General features: G+C 53.2%; 2 protein-coding genes across 2 annotated transcripts; one reads left to right on the top strand and one right to left on the bottom strand.

Moving 5' to 3' along the window:
- Positions 1 to 1,779: 1,779 nt before the first annotated feature.
- Positions 1,780 to 9,047, top strand: pksP (polyketide synthase alb1). The gene is made up of 6 exons (XM_040940454.1): positions 1,780 to 1,803; positions 1,917 to 2,560; positions 2,612 to 2,897; positions 2,944 to 6,369; positions 6,430 to 7,185; positions 7,242 to 9,047. The coding sequence occupies exons 2-6, from the start codon at positions 2,199 to 2,201 to the stop codon at positions 8,913 to 8,915; spliced, it is 6,504 nt and encodes a 2,167-aa protein (XP_040804384.1). The 5' UTR covers positions 1,780 to 1,803; positions 1,917 to 2,198; the 3' UTR covers positions 8,916 to 9,047.
- Positions 9,048 to 9,869: 822 nt separating this feature from the next.
- On the bottom strand, positions 9,870 to 13,982 carry BO72DRAFT_445384 (uncharacterized protein). The gene is made up of 4 exons (XM_040944029.1): positions 13,585 to 13,982; positions 12,739 to 13,519; positions 11,980 to 12,689; positions 9,870 to 11,927 (listed from the first exon to the last, which is right to left on the bottom strand). The coding sequence occupies exons 1-4, from the start codon at positions 13,810 to 13,812 to the stop codon at positions 10,083 to 10,085; spliced, it is 3,564 nt and encodes a 1,187-aa protein (XP_040804383.1). The 5' UTR covers positions 13,813 to 13,982; the 3' UTR covers positions 9,870 to 10,082.
- Positions 13,983 to 14,439: the final 457 nt, after the last annotated feature.

Here is a 14,439-nt window from a genome sequence, read left to right as displayed (position 1 = left end):
CGGCCGTGTCAATGCGGAGCCGTTAATGTTGACCAAGTTTGATTAAAAAGCTCTAGATTCCCATGGCCTGAGTCTGGAAGCCAAATTCAGGGCGGATTTCTGATGACTAGTAGATGGACCGGCACCTCTCATTTGGCACTTTGATATCGGGCCCACTGCAGTACGATGTAGCCACCAGAGAACCAGACCTCTTCATCAGGACCGACACGGTACATCGGAGATGTTATAGTGATGTGTCATTTATACAGCTCAATTGGGTATGTGGCGCATTAGTGCTGTCGATTGATTATGTTGCTTGATGTGAGCTGTCACACAGAGATTTTGATCTTATCTGTGACACAATAAAATTGGTCACTTTAGGAGGGTTGTGTTTGACCCTACCTTAAATTGAAACTGCTGCCGTTCTCCTTCAATCAAAAGCAGGTTGTTCACGACATCAGTTGGGGAAGCATTTGCGAAGGCGAGTCCATGATGCCCGCTTAATGAAGGTTTTACTAGGTGCGCGGAACGGTATACCTAACCAATAGAGCCTTCCTTGATCAGAAACAGAAAATTCTCTAACAAACGACTATCCCGTCATTGCAGATGCGGAGGTTCAAAGAAGTCGACAGGACCAAAGTAGGTGGTAGCTACCGGTGTCGATTAAGCTCTTGCTAAGATATTGCCCGTCTTCTCTCTCGTGGTTCAAAGACCATCATACTTGGCAACCAGGACAAATTGAGCTATAAGTACCCCGGATATCAAGTCCAGCAGCTTCCAAGGAAGGTAACTTTCTGAGGAATCCTACAATGGCATATCCAATCTATCCGGCCACTGACGGGAGGAGAAACTCGGGTGCCTAGGGGTGGGAATACCTTCTCACTGTCAGCAAGAATGGTATTTCCCATGAGCTGCTGATGACTATGTCACGTTCTCATCGAGGAAGAATTGCGCGCTGAGCATGGCTTGGTCGATATGAACCGTCATACTATGACAACGACAGCCCAGAGATTGCTTACTCCACGACAAGCAATTTGTTTTATGGGTTGTCTCATTGTGGCTGTCTGGGCCAAGCTCATGACGGGCGGGTTATTTGATATTGTAATCATGATTCGAGCTTGGTTCTGGTCATGACATCAATAAGCCTTGCTAGTGACATTCCACGCCCCTGATTCAGTTCATCGATCGATCATATATTTTGGCGGTGTCAACAAAGCAAGGCTGGTAAGCTCACCGTCAAGGCACGCACCCTGCGGTTTTAGGCATGTTTCCCGGTAAACTCCACAGATTCCGCCAAGCCAGAAATCTTACGGCCTGTGCCGTGGAATTTTGTGTCTCATGCTCCATGAGGAAGTAAAGCGAGGGGTCTCCGGAGGAAAGGAAAGGAAATGAGAGGAGAGGGGAGGAGTAGGAGAAAAGAGGAGAGGAGCGGACAAGAGGAGAAGGTAGTAAGTTAGTGATCGGTGCGCTGTCCAAACGACCAAAAGAAGGCATTGACACGTGATCGTATGCAAACTCCACGGGTTGATCGTCGCCAAATACGGTTTCAACGACTTTCCTCTGTCGGAATATACTTGCTTCGTCTTTCTTTGTCTTTCTTTACCCCCCCGCGCAAAGCCCACCCATCCATGGCCACGATGCGATCACTGGTCAATGAAGTTTACTGCAGCACCTTTTACCAAATACTTGGCTGCCTACGCTGGTTACCCATCCATAGAAGCCGTGGAAGCAGGGGTTAAGACAATGGTACCTCACCCCTTGACGATCATGCTGCAAGTGTGCTGGTGCAGGGAGCCCATATACACTTATTTCGAAGGCAATTTAGTAAGTCTAGAATTCTCTATACTTGGAAGTATGGAGTCCCCACCAACCCCCTCGGATAGGGATACTATTCGACCCACAGTAACGGTGGCATCCGCTCACGGCTCCTCCTTCAGTTGTAAATGATATCGATATGGTGTTAGCCATGAGAGGAAAGGCGTACCATACAGAATTCGAGAACAATCCTGTCACTCGCTGCTGACCTCATGATTTGCTGGATATGTGGCAATGCTACGCACTGGGGTCAACGCCATGGCATCAACGCTCAGATTTCGGCCCCCTAGATGCGCAGGGAATGCATCTTAACCAGTTCTGAACATGCCGCAGATGAGACACGCTCCCCCCACTCTGGGATGCTGGGTAATTCTATCTCTGTATAAAGCTTGCTGCCCTTCAACATGGGGCCAACAAGTGTGGTGATTTCAGGCTCAACAACCCAAATTTTGTTGGTGAAGAATACGCCGCTCCTAACAATGGAGGGCCCGTACCGTGTTTACCTCTTTGGAGATCAGACCAGCGACTTCGAAACAGGTCTGCGTCGTCTTATACAAGCCAAAAACAATACCATCGTTCAATCTTTCTTCCAACAATCCTTTTACGCACTACGGCAGGAGATCTCGAAGCTGCCACCAGCCCAGCGCAAAATTTTCCCCCGATGCACAAGTCTTATAGATCTGCTCGCCAGATACCGTGAATCAGGACCGAGCCCCGTCCTCGAGAGCGCTTTTACATGTATTTATCAGCTGGGGTCTTTCATCAAGTAAGTATCATCGTTTCCAGTCCCACACCGATCGCTCTAATATGCCTTAAGCTACTATGGAGATTTGGGGAATGCGTACCCGTCAGAGGGCTGCCAGCTGGTTGGGCTGTGTACAGGGCTTCTCAGCTGTGCGGCTGTGAGTGCCTCGAGAAACGTGGGAGAGCTCCTGCCCGCCGCAGTGGAAGCAGTATTAGTTGCCCTGCGGCTCGGACTATGTGTCTTGCGTGTTCGAGAGCTTGTCGACTCTGAAGCAAGTGCTTCGTCATGGTCCGTTCTGGTTTCGGGACTGGGCGAGGAAAGCGCCTCTAGTTTGATCGAAGAGTATAGCATCAAAACTGTAAGACTAGCGGCTCTCAACGTCATCAAAGTACTGACCATTGCAGGCGATCCCCCCGTCGTCAAGGCCTTACATCAGCGCAGTGGGCTCCAATGGAGTCACGATCAGCGCGCCACCACTTGTCCTTGACGCATTCATCGAGAACGGTCTTGCAGGGAACTACAAACATGCAAGAGTGCTGATCCACGGGCCTTACCATGCTCCGCATTTATACGACAGCAGAGACGTGGACCGGATTCTGGAATCATTCCCCGAAGAACGTCTCGGGCATTACACCACACATATCCCTGTGTTGTCCAGCAACACTGGCACACCCATCGGGGCCAGCAAGATCAAGGAGGTTCTGCAGGTCGCCATTGAAGAAATCCTATTGCGTCGACTCTGCTGGGATAAGGTCACAGAGTCATGCATCTCGATCGTTGAATCAGCAAACAGCCAGTCATGCCAGCTTATCCCTATCTCTACCAGTGCCACCCAAAGCCTTCACACTGCTTTCAAGAAGGCCGGAGTCGCGAATATCTCGCTCGAAACCGGAATCGGCGATGTATCTACAACAGACAAGTCTAATTTGAGCGGAAAGACCGAATGCTCCAAAATAGCCATCATTGGTATGTCGGGTCGGTTTCCCGACTCCGAAAGTCCGGAGGCGTTCTGGGAAATTCTGCAGAAGGGCCTTGATGTGCACCGGAAGGTTCCTGCTGATCGCTGGGATGTTGAGGCGCATTATGATGAGACTGGTGCCAGACGAAACACGAGTAAAGTACAGTACGGTTGCTGGATCAAAGAACCTGGACTATTCGACCCACGGTTCTTTAACATGTCGCCAAGAGAAGCCCTTCAGGCTGACCCGGCTCAGCGGCTTGCTCTACTGACAGCCTACGAAGCTCTTGAGATGGCTGGTTTCATTCCCGATAGCTCTCCATCAACCCAAAGAGACCGTGTCGGAATCTTTTACGGGATGACCAGTGATGACTATCGTGAGATCAACAGTGGGCAAGATATTGATACCTACTTCATCCCGGGTGGCAATCGTGCTTTCACCCCTGGCCGGATCAATTATTACTTCAAGTTTAGTGGTCCCAGTGTCAGCGTCGATACAGCGTGCTCATCCAGTCTTGCAGCTATTCACGTGGCTTGCAATTCTATCTGGAGGAATGATTGTGACACCGCTATTGCGGGCGGTGTCAATATCTTGACCAACCCGGACAATCACGCTGGTTTGGATCGTGGGCATTTCCTGTCAACTAAGGGTAATTGCAACACGTTTGACGACGGCGCCGATGGATATTGCAGAGCCGATGGTGTTGGTACCATTGTGCTGAAACGACTTGAGGATGCGGAAGCAGATAAAGACCCAATCATCGGCATTATCAACGGGGCATACACCAACCACTCCGCCGAGTCGGTCTCTATCACCCGCCCCCACGTGGGAGCCCAAGCATTTATCTTCAATAAGCTGCTTAACGAAGCGAATGTCGACCCGAAAGATATAAGCTACATTGAAATGCACGGTACAGGCACACAGGCAGGAGATGCGGTCGAGATGCAGTCTGTTCTCGATGTCTTTGCCCCTGACTATCGGCGTGGCCCGACGCAATCCCTTCACCTGGGCTCTGCAAAATCCAACATCGGACATGGAGAGTCCGCTTCCGGGGTAACAGCACTTGTCAAGGTCCTCATGATGATGAGAGAAAACCAGATCCCACCTCACTGCGGTATCAAGAACAAGATCAACCACAACTTCCCCACTGATTTCGCGAAGCGTAATGTTCATATTGCATTCCAGCCTACTCCCTGGAACCGGCCAGCTTCTGGAAAGCGCCGCGCCTTTGTCAATAACTTCTCTGCCGCTGGTGGCAACACCGCCCTCCTGATCGAAGATGGGCCGATCCCTGAGACGACTAGTCAGGACCCTCGATCATTTCACGTTGTTGCAGTCTCGGCTCGGTCCCAGAGTGCTTTGAAAAACAACGTCAACTCTCTAATCAAGTACCTGGACTCATACGCCAACTCATTCGGAGTTAAAGAGTCTGAGTTGGTTCCCAACGTGGCTTACACCACCACTGCTCGCAGGATTCACCACCCCTTCAGAATCACTGCTGTTGGCTCGACTTTGCAGAGTTTGCGTGAGTCTTTGCATGCTGCCGCTCAGCGCGACACATTTACCGCTGTCCCAGCGAAGACTCCAGGCATTGGCTTTGTCTTCACCGGTCAGGGAGCTCAATACACCGGAATGGGCAAAGTGCTTTATAATACTTGCTCTCCATTCCGGGACACAATTGAGCATTTTGATTGCATCGCACAGAGTCAAGGGTTGCCTTCGATTTTATCTCTTGTCGATGGTACGATTCCTGTCGAAGAGTTGAGCCCAGTGGTTGTGCAGGTAGGTACATGCTGCGTCCAGATGGCCCTGATCAGCTACTGGAGTTCTCTGGGTGTCAAACCGGCTTTCGTTCTTGGCCATAGTCTTGGCGACTATGCCGCCCTGAATGCTGCTGGAATTTTGTCAACAAGTGACGCAATCTACCTATGTGGACGCCGAGCACAATTGCTCACCGAGAAATGCGAGGTTGGAACCCACTCCATGCTGGCAATCAGGGCTTCGCTTGCCGAGATCAAGCACTTCCTCAAGGATGATGTTCACACGATCGCCTGTGTCAATGCTCCGGCCGAGACTGTCATCAGTGGCCTTGCCTCGGACATCGAGGATTTGGCACAGAAATGCTCAACTGAGAACGTCAAGGCAACCAAATTACGGGTCCCGTACGCGTTCCACTCCCCGCAGGTTGATCCTATCTTGGACACATTCGAGGCTCTTGCCCAAGGTGTTACATTCCATGAACCCACAACTCCTTTCGTCTCGGCTCTCCTTGGTGAGGTCATCACAGAGGCTAATGCTGATGTTCTCGGAGCTAAGTACCTCAAGGACCATTGTCGGGGCACTGTCAACTTCCTTGGCGCTCTCGAAGCTATTAGGCACGCAAAATTAGCCGATGACAAGACGCTGTGGGTTGAACTGGGTTCTCACACCATCTGCTCGGGGATGATCAAGGCAACACTTGGGCCCCAGGTGACCACCATCGCCTCTCTTCGACGAGAGGAGGATACATGGAAGGTCCTTTCAAATAGCATGTCTGCATTGCACTTGGCGGGCATTGATCTGAACTGGAAGCAGTACCATCAAGACTTCAGCTCTTCTCATCAAGTACTGCGTCTCCCTGCCTACAACTGGGACCTCAAGAACTATTGGATCCCGTACACCAATAACTTCTGTCTGTCTAAGGGAGCGCCCGTTGCAGCCATTGAGACTGCACCAAAGTACGAATATCTCACCACTGCAGCCCAAAAGGTCATTGAGACTCGAAATGAGGGAGACACGTCCACAGTGGTCGTTGAGAATGACCTTGACCATCCGGAGCTTCGCCGCGTCATTCAAGGACATAAAGTGAACGGAGCCAATCTCTGCCCATCAGTAAGTGCTCGTTATGTTTGGATTCTCGTCTTACCACAGCTGCGCTAATCACTGATACAGTCTCTTTATGCCGACATTGCTCAAACGCTCGCAGAGTACTTAATCAATAAGTATAAGCCTGAGTTCAAGGACATGGGTCTTGATGTGGCCGACGTGTCTGTTCCCAAAACACTTATAGCGAAAGGTGGCCAGCAACTTTTCAGAATTTCTGCAACGGCAACCTGGGCGGAGCAACGTGTGTCAATCCAGATTTACTCGGTCACCACGGAAGGAAAGAAGACTGCTGAACATGCAACATGCACGGTGAAATTCTTTGACTGTGCTGCTACACAGAAAGAGTGGAAGCGCATGTCCTATCTCATCAAAAGGAGCATTGACCGTCTGCATGAAATCGCAGAGAACGGAGAAGCGCATAGGCTTCAGAGGGGCATGGTGTACAAGCTCTTCGCTACCTTGGTTGACTACGATGACAACTTCAAATCTATCCGCGAAGTCATTCTAGACAGCGATAATCACGAAGCCACTGCAAGGGTCAAGTTTGAAGCTCCGGCGGGAGACTTCCATAGGAATCCGTTCTGGATCGACAGTTTTGGGCATTTGTCGGGTTTCATCATGAACGCGAGTGACGGCACCGACTCCAAGTCGCAAGTTTTCGTGAACCATGGCTGGGACTCGATGCGCTGTCTGAAGAAGTTCTCTAAAGACTCTACCTACAGGACCTACGTCAGAATGCAGCCCTGGCAGAACTCCATATGGGCTGGTGACGTCTATGTCTTCGAGGGCGACGACATCATCGCTGTTTACGGATCTGTTCAAGTAAGCCCCATTATCGTGCAGTCATGTTTGCAGGAAGCTGACCAGATTTCAAACAGTTCCAAGCATTACCCCGTAAGATTCTCGACACTGTGCTTCCGCCCGCCGGAGCTGCCAAAGCCTCCGCCCCCGTTCGTCCTACTGCAAGTGTGATCCAGAAGCCCGTGCCTGCTGCAGGCAACAAGACCCGTGCTAAAGCGCCTACACCCACGAAATCACTCCTGAAGTCGAGTGGACCCAGCGTTATCGTGCGGGCACTCAGCATCCTTGCAGCTGAAGTAGGCCTCTCCGAGTCCGAGATCTCGGACGACTTGGTCTTCGCTGATTATGGAGTGGACTCTTTGCTATCTCTCAATATCACCGGACGGTACCGTGAAGAGCTGAACCTTGATCTGGACTCGTCGGTTTTCATCGATCAGCCGACCGTCAAGGACTTCAAGCGATTGATAGCTCAGATCAGCCCTTCGGAAAGCAGCGACGGGTCAACCAGTGATCCAGAGTCGAGCTTCTCTTTCAACGATGGCTCGGACGAGTCGGGTCTTAGCTCCCCGGTAGTTGCCTCTCCTCCCAACGAAAAGGAGATGGTGATCGAAGTCGACCAGCATGCTACCATGAAGGAGATTCGTGCGATCATCGCTGATGAAATTGGTGTGGCTGATGATGAGCTCAAGGCAGATGAGAATTTGGGTGAGATGGGAATGGATTCTCTTCTCTCCCTCAATGTCCTAGGCAGGATCCGTGAAACACTGGACATGGATCTCCCAGGCGAGTTCTTTATCGAGCATCAAACTCTCGGGGAGGTAGAGACTGCTCTCAACCTGAAGCCCAAGGCCGCGCCGATCCCGGAGCCTATAAGACTTCCGGAGGTGCTGCCGGCGATGAAGTCGAATATCAATGTGCGTGCTGCTCAACACCCCCCGGCAACCTCGATTGTCCTACAGGGCAATCCCAAGACTGCTACGCAATCGTTGTTCCTGTTCCCTGATGGATCCGGCTCGGCCACATCTTACGCAACGATTCCCCGGGTTGGTCCCGACGTCTGTGTCTACGGACTCAACTGCCCCTACATGAAGACGCCAGAGAACTTGAAGTTCCCTCTCCAAGAGCTTACATTCCCTTATCTTGCCGAGGTGCGGCGCAGACAGCCCAAAGGCCCTTACAACTTTGGCGGTTGGTCGGCCGGCGGCATTTGCGCCTACGATGCTGCCCGCTACCTGATTCTCGAAGAAGGCGAACGAGTTGACCGTCTCCTCCTTCTCGATAGCCCTTTCCCTATTGGGCTGGAGAAGCTTCCACCACGACTTTATCGGTTCTTTGATTCGATCGGATTCTTTGGCGAAGGCAGATCCGCGCCTCCGGCCTGGCTCCTGCCTCACTTCCTGGCCTTTATCGATTCCCTGGATGCGTACCGCGCGGCACCGCTGCCGTTCGATGATCCTAAATGGGCCAGCAAGATGCCCAAGGTCTTCCTTATCTGGGCCAAGGATGGCGTCTGTAACAAGCCCAATGATCCACGTCCGGAACCCGCTGCCGACGGCAGCCCTGATCCGCGTGAAATGATTTGGCTGCTGAACAACCGTACCGACCTTGGACCCAACAAGTGGGACACGCTTGTGGGGCCGAGCAACGTCGGCGGCATCACGATCATGGAAGAAGCGAACCACTTCACCATGACCCTGGGCACGAAGGCCAAGGAGCTGTCGAACTTCATTGGCCATGCTTTGGCGAACTAGAATGACTGGATGCTTGCATTGTTTTGCAAATAATACCAACTGCTTTTGTTACCCTAGATAGTTTCGATATGTTTTGTTGGTTGTCACGATTTTATAATGGTTAGTCCTAATGGAAGTACATGATCTACCATGCTTGTCTCGTCCTCGTTATGACTCTTGTAGGGTTGGGTTGTCCATGGTGTTGAAACAGCTGGAAGCAGACGAGGTTCTGTCCACGCTTCCCAAGCGACTTAGTATTCGGATTGGTACCACCCTTGTAGGATATTGTACTAAGCATCGCCTATCGCTGACACTGACATCCCAGCTAGCTAGTTAGCTAGCTAGCTAAATAAATGGGGTGTATCGTGCTGCCCTGTCCTGTCCTGTCCTGTCCTGTCCCGTTCCCTGACTGACTACCCTACTGGTTTGGGGTTCGAGGATCTCTGTGCGCCTCTGTTACCGTGCAGATATCTACGGTTCAGCTTTTCTACGAAGAGAACACACAACACATCTCCCAGATCGAAATTGAATCTAAATTGGGTGGGTGGTCTGGACTAGCTATGCACTAGCAATTAGATTTGAGGGGTGGGGGGCGCGGTGGGATGGGATGTTGATTAGATTGATAGATGGATCTATGGTTTTGGGATTGGAGTCTTGGAGTCTTGGATTCGTGGAGTCACGGTGTGAGGGGTAGATGGAAGATGGTGGATAGATAGATAGATAGATAGATGGGTTGCGTACATTGTGCTCGCTTTGGGTTTGGGTTTGCCCTTTGGGCGGTGGTGATGTATAGGGCTTTGAGATGGTGGAATGAAGGAGCGGTGCCCCGGGGGTATGCTTGAGTGGAAAATTGAGTTGAGGGGACTTGGACTTGACTTGGACTATGCAAGGGTGTCGCTATGAGGGGGATTGAGGAAGGGATATCAGGATGAATCAAGGAAAGATATAAGTACCGGTAAAGGGGGGGGGGGGGTGGTTAGGTGGTAGTGCAGCTTGCATAGTGCATGCATGTATACATCCATAAAGGGTTGGCTGGAGGGGTTGGGGTTGGGATGTGGAGGGAAGGTTGGCGGTGTGTGAGGAAGGGTGAAAAGTGTTCTCCGGGAAGGGTTGATTCGTAGCCCCCCGATCTATCTTTGCAGAGCAGCTGGACTAGAACGTCATCTCCGAGCTGATGCAGCCGCTGGACTAGAAAGTCATCTCCGAGCTGAAGCGTAGCGCACTGCCCCGCCCCGTGCTCAGAGACGAGCCATTCCCGCCATGGTTGTTGATGCCCGGGCTGGTGGGGCGGCTGGCCGTCCATTTGGGACTGCGCGGCTGGGTGCTCGTCGAGCGGGTCGAAGGCCGGTTCTTGCGGATCTCACGCAGCTCCTCCTCCTTCCGGCGCAGGAGGTCCTCGCGCGAGGCGAGCGCGGCCTCCAGCTCCAGGGTGCGGGCCAGGTGGCGGGCCTCGTCGTGCTGGAGGTTGAGCTCGCGGAGCCGGCTGGCGTCGCCGGCCACCTTGCGCTTGAGGGTCTCGTTCTCGTCGCGCAGCTGGCGGTTCTCGTTGCTGGACTGCGCCGCGACGTTCGACGCGGTCTGGTACTGCTCGCGCGTGTACTCGGTCTGCTTGGCCTCGTAGTCCGCCTTGCGCTCCAGCCCGCTGTTCTCCTTGGTCAGGCGGCGGATCTCCTCGCGCGCGGTCTCCAGCTCCGCGGCCATGCTGCCGGCGTCGCTTTTCAGGGCCGCGCGTGCCTGCTCGAGCTCGTGGCGCAGCTGCGTGCGCTCGTCTTTGATCTTGGTCAGCTCCTCTTTGCTCTTCTCGCTGCGCTGCTCGGCCAGCGTCTTGGCTTCGACGAGCTTGTCCCTCTCGCGGCGCAGCTTGTGGAAGTCCCTGGTGCGCGTCTCGTAGCGGTGCTGCAGTTGCTCCAGGACATGGTCGCGTTCTTGCAGGCGGGCCTGGGTTTCAGCGAGCGTCTTCTGGAGTCTTTGGACTTCGTTCGCATGCGAACTGCGGAACTGAACGAGATTGCTCTCCAGTGATCTGAGCTCGCCGTCGAGGGTCTGGCTGGGGAATTTGGTCGACTCGGTGAGTTGGCTGGCATCTTGCGGTTCCTCTATTCTGGGCCGCTTGGCGGTTTGCTCGCTGGAGTCTTCCGTCTGTGTGATCTCTGTTTTAGGTCCGGGGAACTTGCGTCCGGGTGAGCGGGAACTTACGAATGCGCGTTTCTGCAGGAGAGGCGTGGCCATGGGAGAAAACTCAACATCCGGTCGGCTTGGTGGCTCCTCAGGCACGGGTTGCAGTGCTTGCAGATCCGCAATGTGCAGAGGCTCAATGTCCGGTAGCGACCAGTGCGCGTTGAGGTTGTCGGACGACAGATACGAGACAAGCTCTTCTGCGTCTTCAGATACCCCAAGCGCATCGTCTTGGAGGTCGCCTACCGAGTTCTTCAGACGCGTGGTGTATTGCAACAACAGATGCACCCGCTGGAGCTCGGGTAAATTAGAGAAGCAAAGCTCGATGTGTTCGCTGGAATTGGACACGATCAGGCGGACGACGGGAAGCAGATGCCCGTGGCGAGCGAATGTGGTCCGCATGTGTTCCACCGAGGGGATCTTGGTGTTGAATGAGGAGTCTAGGGCGATGATTGCAGAAGGGGCTTTGTAGGTCTCCACGATGCCGTCATTGCGAGTTGACTGAACGCCAAAGCTCAGCGAGCCCTTGGCCAGAGACACTTCGACATTCGTGCCAGGACCCATCTCCTCGCGCGGGCGGGTATATGCGAGGCCTTTGCCCAGCAGGAACCGCTCGACCACGTTCTGGGTCTTTTCGCCATTCACCATGATGACCAAGTGTATGTCGCGATCACTTGTAGACCCCACGAGGTAGGAGAGAAGCAGGAACTTGGCACTCGAGTACTCCGCCCATGAAGCCTCTTGCCGCAGGTCCGCCTGCGAGTCGTTGAGATGTTTGGTGACGTTCAAGTCTGGATGGGTGGCGACATTGCTCAGACACTCCAACACCTCTTTCATTTTGGGCAGTAGACGCACGCGCTGTGGGATGGTCAGTTTCTACAAGGCTCAGGTGGGGGCTGCTTCATAGTACCTGGTCTGCTTGTGTGCTAGTGCCATTGATGAATTCCTGGATGGAATCACTCTCGTTGGTAAGGACTCGCTCGTAATCATCCTTGACCCTCGAGTCCATAGGGAGCGAGATGGCAAATTCCGATGGACCAAGCAGAACAGATCCTGGAATCGACTCCTCGGTATGGTCGACTGATAACGCATGCGGCTGAATAGTCTGTACATCGTGGTGTACATCGTGGTGTATATCGTGGAGCTGAGTGGGATCCATGTGTGCAGGTTCCAGGGGTGGCGAGGGGATGACAGGCGGGGGTTCCACGGGAGAATGATGTTCAGGATGAAGGGCCGAGGGTTTGTCGATCCTCACGCTGAGTGGGGCGGCGGATTCGGGCAAAGCGACGGGCGATGGTTCGATGTCGCCAGCCTCACCCACCGAAGATGGCGTGGCGCTTGGCTCCGGGGGTACCGCATTCTGCGCTCGCAGCTGGGCATATGCATTCCGGAGCTTCTCCCTCGGAGTGCTCCCTTCGAATTGGCTGTATTTTTCCATCGTCTCCGCCAGAGACATACCTTTTTTGTCCTGACCATCCATCTTCACAGATGATCCCCGTGTGTTCGTCACGGAGGCGAACTCGCAGCTTGGCTTACTGGCAGACAAGACCTTCGCAGCTTGCGAAACACGCGCCGTGACTGACTCCGGTATAGAACCTAAGCGACCAGCGCTATTGCTACCTGTCCAACGGTTAGCCAGTATAGAATAGACTAGATTCATGAATATCACCTTGCGACAGATAATGAAGTGATGAAAACTGCTGCGAGACCGGCGTACTTGCGCTTAGAGGGTTCTTGGCAGAGATTACTGAATACTGCGAGCTTGCGCTATTAAATGTGGGAGCTGAACGCGCCGTTTGACTCTCGGAATTACTGAATGGGCCAAATGGCGTCTCCGGTATTTCATCCACGGCGCTCGCGTGGTTGCTTGTTACCCGATCCACCGGCCGCTGGGATCCAGAAGAGCCGACAGTGTTGCCTTGATAGAGTCCCTCGCGCAGGACAGTACTCACAACACTAACGCTTTCCCACGTGTGACAGTTGGCGGCAGGGGTCACCGTTCGCGGATGTTCTACGGATCGAGCGTCTGGAGACTCGCCGGGCAGGCGGAGTTCGGTGGGGACGGGTGTTGCGGGCACTTCCTGGAAGACCTGCAACTGGCGTTCGCGGAATGAAGGTCGCGGCGTGTTTTCGGGCGGCGCCGAACAATGTGTGTTCGAGTGGCTTGTTGAAGCCGAACCGTACGCCTCAGTAGTCTGCAACTCCGGTGTACCGTCGAAGGGGACAAACAAAGGCGAACCCGGGTCGTTGTTTGTGTGCTCCGGAGAGGGTGCGGAAGCAACGGGGTCGGTAACCAGCTGCTCCGCGCTGTGCGTCTGTGAGCGGGAGGAAGACAACTGCGTCGGTGGAGTATTACTCGGATGTGTGCCTTCACTCTGAGCGCAACTCTTCTGTTTCTTCGTCTTTTCCCAGGTCTCAACAGCAAGTGCGTTGGCGTGCTCCTTTGGTTCCTAATCACACATTCAAGCAGTTAGAACAGGGCCTTATCACAGAGAGATCGTATGTATATATTTACCCAAGTGGGCTCCCAAGGTCCTTCCCAATCGATCAGGTATTGAGACTCCGTCTCGTCGAGTATACAGTTGATATAGTATTCGTCGTCGTCCAGGGGATTGCTTTCGTGGTCCGAGTCGTCCGAGTCGTCGCTCGACACGATAGTATAGTTCTCCTTCCAGCGTTTTTTACGTGATATATTGGTGTGGTTGTTGTCTTGGTGAGGGGACAGTTTGCGCTTGCGCCACATTATGCGCGGACTGGAAGCATGGCCGAGGTGGGATAATCCATGGTGGTGTGACAGTGGAACAATAAAACGCTGGGAGTTTAAAAAGGGAGTGCGGCGGAGATAGTCCGAGAGGCGTTAAGTCCGAAGTAGCGACGGTAATTGCAATTAGAAGACTGCGCTCTTTAGGGGGGGGGGGAGGAGTCTATAAGGGGACTGTAGGCGGGCTTCGGGGAGGGTTGAAAGGCAGTGAAAGTGAATGAAAGTGGTGGTTGATGAGGAGGTCGACGGGAAACAACGTGGGCGATCCCCGGCACGTGATGGTCCTTATCAGTCGGTCATCCGGAGCTTGGAGAGAAGGCCGTGGGGTTGCTACCGATTAAGGATCGGTTGATTGGGATTGATATCTTTCTTGAAGCTGTGGAGTCGCTGTGTCTTAAACTTTTGTTAGCCTCGAGACGGTTTCACAAGATTCTGCGCTCCCCCCGCGTTGGAATTGACGGTTGACCAGACAGGGATGCCCGCGGAACGGCCGGTGATGCTCCTCGGGTATAGTCATTTAGGGCTAAGGACGAAGGGAACAAGCAGAGTCAGCCTCCATAAGCCGGGGATAAGCAGAGTATTACAATGTTGGAATCGCTCGGAAGGTTC

Source organism: Aspergillus fijiensis (assembly GCF_003184825.1).
Source record: "Aspergillus fijiensis CBS 313.89 unplaced genomic scaffold BO72scaffold_9, whole genome shotgun sequence".
NCBI lineage: Eukaryota > Fungi > Ascomycota > Eurotiomycetes > Eurotiales > Aspergillaceae > Aspergillus > Aspergillus fijiensis.
This window is presented reverse-complemented; position numbering and strand designations above follow the sequence as displayed.

What these genes read in the sequence shown, in the direction of transcription:
- pksP (XM_040940454.1), top strand. Translation starts at nt 2,199, where the DNA reads ATGGGGCCAACAAGTGTGGTGATTTCAGGCTCAACAACCCAAATTTTG. An exon ending in CAGCTGGGGTCTTTCATCAA is followed by an intron (nt 2,561 to 2,611) that starts GTAAGTATCATC and finishes ATATGCCTTAAG; the next exon opens with CTACTATGGAGATTTGGGGA. An exon ending in AAGAGTATAGCATCAAAACT is followed by an intron (nt 2,898 to 2,943) that starts GTAAGACTAGCG and finishes TGACCATTGCAG; the next exon opens with GCGATCCCCCCGTCGTCAAG.
- BO72DRAFT_445384 (XM_040944029.1), bottom strand. Translation starts at nt 13,812, where the DNA reads ATGTGGCGCAAGCGCAAACTGTCCCCTCACCAAGACAACAACCACACC. An exon ending in GACCTTGGGAGCCCACTTGG is followed by an intron (nt 13,520 to 13,584) that starts GTAAATATATAC and finishes ATGTGTGATTAG; the next exon opens with GAACCAAAGGAGCACGCCAA. An exon ending in CTAGCACACAAGCAGACCAG is followed by an intron (nt 11,928 to 11,979) that starts GTACTATGAAGC and finishes ACCATCCCACAG; the next exon opens with CGCGTGCGTCTACTGCCCAA.